Source organism: Priapulus caudatus, unplaced genomic scaffold, assembly GCF_000485595.1.
Source record: "Priapulus caudatus unplaced genomic scaffold, Priapulus_caudatus-5.0.1 Scaffold825, whole genome shotgun sequence".
Classification (NCBI taxonomy): Eukaryota; Metazoa; Priapulida; class Priapulimorpha; order Priapulimorphida; family Priapulidae; genus Priapulus; species Priapulus caudatus.
The window spans coordinates 97,412-103,133 of record NW_014577886.1 but is presented as its reverse complement, the minus strand read 5'-3'; the positions used below and the strand labels follow the sequence as shown (position 1 = coordinate 103,133).

The 5,722-nt window shown below is 46.3% G+C and overlaps 1 protein-coding gene across 1 annotated transcript in view; it reads right to left on the bottom strand.

Annotated features, from left to right (window-relative positions):
- Positions 1 to 5,308: 5,308 nt before the first annotated feature.
- Positions 5,309 to 5,722, bottom strand: part of LOC106813790 (zinc finger CCHC domain-containing protein 24-like) — an 18,984-nt gene continuing 18,570 nt past the window's right edge. Inside the window, exon 5 of the mRNA XM_014818014.1 lies at positions 5,309 to 5,614. Within this exon, the coding sequence (XP_014673500.1) occupies positions 5,564 to 5,614 (51 nt within the window). The 3' untranslated portion in view covers positions 5,309 to 5,563. The remainder of the gene's footprint in view (positions 5,615 to 5,722) is intronic.

Genomic DNA, 5,722 nt, shown 5'->3' with positions numbered 1-5,722 from the left:
GACCCCAAAAGAGCAACGATCACACCCGCACGGAATACCACATAACGCACAAGTAAACACACCAATCACCGACCACCGCAGGCCACGTAGTGTGCGCAGGACACCAGAAGCGACCTAATCACTTGATAGTAATAGGTAGGACGTATTGTCCTGCACGAGGCACGTAAACAGCGCAGAACGGTCATCTGTCAATTCTCGCCGACGATCCCAACAATGCCAAAAAGTAAGCAAAGAATATGCACGGACAACCACTTGAAACACATTTTACACACCACAAATCGACACTGACACTTTCAAAAACATGCAGCACGCACAACTAAGCGTCCCCAAACCAGGCGACCACTCTGGAACAGCGTTCTATTCAGGTGGCGACACACAGCTTTCCAACATCTTGATTGCGACCAATAGTCACTGGCATTAATTGCAACACGTACCCCAGAAACAGACGCGTAACAAAATTACGTAACTAAAGCTTTCTCTACAGACATACACCAGCTAATAACTAATAATAGAACAGCACACATATTATTTCTACTTATTTCCCTGTACCATAAAATAAGCACCCTGAATAATATCTTGACACAATATTGTCGACCCTACACAAACAAAGCACGCGGCCGACGTATCGCTAAACTCCGAGAAGAATTTCGTCATATTTGCCACGTGTACACTGAGAGCGAAAAGACACAGATAGAAGGATGAGAGACGAGAGACGCACAAATTAAGCATGGCAAGAACGACGACAATACACGACGACTGCTAGAAACCAAACATACGTTAGCGTTTAATCCTACAAATCCAACGCTATTGCCAATAACTGAAGTTTCTGTACTAGAGTTCTGCTCGCTACGCCGTGTGGTCGAGAGATCTACTTAGCCTTTTATAGACTTCACTTGACTTGCACGAGCTCAGTCCACTAAACACGACGTGTAGATCACATAGGCCACAAAATGCGGTCAATACGAACAGTGGCGTCTAAATTATGGCCTGACAAATGTAAAGGTGAGGTAGGTCATTAACTTGAAAAAGGGAACCTGTAAAACATTTCTAGTTTAACGTTGTTATAGGCCAGGCTAAGAAATGACAAGCCAAATGCCTAAACATGAGGACTTAATCAAATCTGTGTAAAGAATGCGCTGATGCAACTTGCTTCCGGAGGCAGAGTGAAGCGGTCCCACATTGCTAATTTAGTTTTAATGTAACGCTACTTACCCTTTTCTTGCAATGTGCCGGCTAAAATACAAGCACGAATTCATGATTTATTCTAAGAACACACCCGTGCAGCCACATCTTCCAGAGAGTCACCGCGCGGTCAGACAAAGTCTTGGGAAAGGTACTCCTGGTCTCTCTTTGAGGTGGTCATATTTTCTGGGCTTCGCATTTACTCTTTTTCATTCCACAAACTGAGGAAGCTATATTATCTTGGAGATCTATAAAGGAACACCAACGCTCTTCGGCGGACTTGCATCTCTGGCACACAATCCTCCTGCTCGTCTCTCGTGTCTGCTCACTCTCCTCGTCTCAAATGCTACTCCCCATGCAACTACTTTATCTAGAATAGCCACTCCATCTATCATCTAGCTCTCTCTTTCTTTCTTTACGGGGTCTCTTTGATACTTTCTCCTCTCTCCAATATCAAATTTATTTCCCTACTCTCTCCGTCCCCAAAAGTTGGAAATAGCTTTACAATTATCTATAACATAGACATGTTACGATTTGTTTCCTTAGATTTATATTTTTCAGCAGAGTTATCCGCAGCTGCTTCGAATGTTTTGACCTCGAATCCCTTTTCAGCCTTCCTCATTGCTCCTCATGTTATATCTCGGTTTGCTTCGTAACACCACTCTAATTCTAACAACACATTCATACAACAATAATAATGATACTTTCATACGTCACAACTCCTCATCACGTCCTCTTTCTTTTCTCTTCCTTTTCTATCTTCCTTCTCTCCTCTCTCAATCTTCGCTCCGTGCAGTTGAAAATTGTCTTCAGGGCAACGACAACGTTTGAACGTTTAGGTGCGGCCTCTTTGGTCTCCTTTCCTACCATCACCAAACTCGCACACACGCACCACGCACGCAACGCACGCAACTCACGCACACACACACACACGCAACACAACTAGCGGCAGCTCACTTTGAGTAAAGTCGCCGTTTCATTTACTGTGGCCGCGTGCTCCTATAAGGCGACAATAGCGATTACGATACATGGGTTCGCCTAGGCGAAGCGGTCTGCAACACGAAACTAAGCGAAAATTCGAGCTAAAATTCACAACGAAAACATTAAATCCCCGTAAAGAAATCATTGAAAATTATGCCCATCGTTTACCGGCATCAGGTACTATAAAATACGAACTTGAATCGGTTTTGAACCTCCCACACGTCCTCCACGAACCAAATTAGTTATCCAAACAATGGCGCGCGCAATTCCAACCTCCATCAGCTCACTGACTGGACTAGATTCTCCAAAAGCATTAATAACAAATAAAACATCCGCCTTTCCCAGGACCACGTCGGTCCTAAGTGGCACATCGGCCCCGCACACAAAATAGAACAACGAGTGTACGATCACATAAATAACTAGGTCTTCACTCACAGCTTCAATCAGTACATCCATTACTACCTCTCACAGCGCACCCAGATCGCGAATTGAAAATAAAATTCTCACGGCGAGCAAAGAATAACGCGTCATACTAGACAAATTAACACCTCACACTCCTGATATATATTATAAAATATATAAGCACACCATTATACATAATTATTATTATTCTATCTTATCTCTAAGCACATTACTACACCTAATATCATATCAACCCATCACACCAAAATATCGAATTGCACACAACTACAATCCGTGTGCGCAATATATATATAGAAACCTGCAAACAGTTGCACACACAGCAAAACCACATCGTATCAGCAGCAGCACCCATAGAATTGAATCTTCAGAAACGATCAATATGATTGCGCTCTCACTAGAAAATCGACCAACTTTCGAGCACTCCGCGAGCATTCTCAGTTCAATATAACTAATAAGTATATGAACAGAGGCGTGAACTTCGGGTGAGAAACAATTCCGACGACTACGGATAATCATACCGACCGATCCCGAAAGCGTATACAACCACAGCGAGCGAGATCACATTCCACGCATCTCTTCCTAGGAATAAGCAGTATGTCGAAAGGGCCGAGCGAGAGACGCCCCCCCTATCATCGATAATTCTCCGTCTCTCTCTCTCGCGTTTGGCACTCAATGCATCGGCAATCTAAAAATAACTGAGAGTGTACATGGATATACTCCCTCTTATCTCACAAAAGTCACCCGCCCATCTCACCAACTACCATTGCGCATGCTCAAAGCCTCTAGCCCATGCACCATGCCCTAGACATGTCAATGCACTAATGTAGACTGGCGGAATGTTCTGTCCATTAGGGGGCCAAGATCACTCACGCTACAACGCCAGTATAGTACAAACACCCCCCACAACCCGATATAACATTGCAAAGCAACCTGAAAACCGACGATACCCGCAAGAAGGTGGGTAAGTTGTGTGGTGTTGGGGGGGGGAGGCGGGAAGGACAGCTGCAAGTTTGAGTATAACTTTGATCCTATGAACCTTATAATTATCATGAACAAAAATTATACTAGTTAGCATAATTTTTACAGTCGATTACTTTTTAATTAATAATTGTCGTTTCTAATCGAAACGAATATCCATTTCACGCACACGCATCACACACATACAACATTGTACCGCGCAAAATTTTATGCACCGCAAAATGTCACGTGCAATGCAGTCAAAGAGAACATAAACAACTGTGCATGCAAAACTTTACGGGACAGCAAATCTCGCGTGCGCTGAGAGAGAAGAGAAGAGAGGAGGGGAAAGAAGAGAGAGTAGAAGAGAGAACACACATAGATACAGAGATAGAGAGAGAGAGCATAGAGAGAGAGGAGGGAAGAGAGAGAAGAAAAGAGAGTGTGAGGAGAAAGAGAGAGAAGAGAGGAGAGAAAAAAGAGAGAGAAGAGAGAGAGAGAGAGAAGAGAGAGAGAGAGAGAGAGAAGAGAGAGAAGAGGACGAGAGGAAGAGGAGAGAGAGAGAGAGAGAGGAGAGAGAGAGGAGAGAGAAGGAGAGAGAGAGAAAGAGAGAGAGAGAAGAGAGAGCAGAGAGAGAGAGAGAGATGAGAGAAGAGAGAGAGAGAGAGAGACGAGAGAGACAGCACAAGGCAGAAAGAGCCTACAGCCATCATTAGCAGACGTTATTAAAGCACAATACACCACTACTCACCCGCACGCCACACCGGCACACACGCGAGAAGCGCCGAGAGCCGAAAGAACAAAACATGCGTTGTCAAAGACAGCGAGTGGATCGGTAGCGGCAAACACGTTGCAACCCTGCGAGCCTAATCCCGCGAACCTAAAACACGGGCAGGTACCTTACTGTCGATTAAAGGCCGAAACACCAACTGTAAGAAGCGAATTATGCCTTCTTATCCATTCCACCTCCGCCGCACCTACAACCTTCCTCATCAACCTTCCACTAGTTAACGGCGATTGCACCTATAGCATCACCGAACGAAACGAAAAACCAGAAAATGGAGAAGTTTAATACCGAGAGCGGAAAAAGTTTTACTGTTATTCAGGCGGGTTGGAATAGCTAAGCACAACTGTCGCTCTCTCTCGCGCCGCTACTCTCTAGCTCTATACCGCAGTGCACTATCTCGCTATCCACGCGCTTACCCCCCGCGTCCCTCCGCCATCTCATTATTCGCTCTCTACTGGGCTCATTCTGGTCTCGACAGACGTCCGCACACAGCAAAGAGCCTTGATCAATGTTTTCAAATGCGTAATTCTACGTAGTACCGGCCCGGGAGTCCGGCCCCCTAGAGGCCAAAACACAATCGCCCCACTTTGTCGCAGCGACGCCACCGACGCGAGCAGTATATACCTACAACCCATCAGATACCGAAGATAGCCAGCCAGTTACTAAAGCCGCAGCGCGAAATATCACCGCCGCGGGACGCCAGCCCAAGACAGCGCAGCCCGCACGCCCGCACGTGTGGTGTGTGTGTAGTTGTGTGTGTGTGTCGTTGTGTGCGTGCGTGCGTAAGCGTGCGTCGTGCGTGATTTTGGCTGACTGTGTGTGTTGTGCGCCGTGCGATCGTCTGTGTTGGGTGTGCGTTCGTGCGTGTGTGTTGTGTGCTTAGTTCGTGTTCGTGAAGTTGTGTGTGTAGTTGCTGTAGAGTGTGTTTTTGTGTGGTAGCTGAGGTGTTGATAGTCTGCGACGTCGGTTTTGGTGCGTGCGTGCGCATTTCTTGCGAGTCATCCAGACCGCGCTCGGCCGAAAATAAACAAGATATATTTAGCGCTACGGCGGCAGACGCTGTGATTTCAGACCCCAATGTGCTGCTGAGGGATTTCCTATATCACCACTGCTTGCTGGCGCACACACTCACGCGGCTGTGCGTATACAGCTTTGCCTGCCTGCCTGCCTGGTGGCGCTTGTACAAGCAAAAGCAAAACGTTCTTTGCACGCTCTATAGTACAAATTTCAAGGTCAATGCCTACCGCGAGCAACTTCCGTCCCATCCTTGTCTTCTCGCCGGCTCAATCCTAGCCAAAAAACTCGGAGAAGTCTTGAATTAAAAAATGAACACGGTTCAGCATGAAGAGGGCGAGGGAGGGAGGGGGCGATCGTCTGACCCGCGCACGCGAA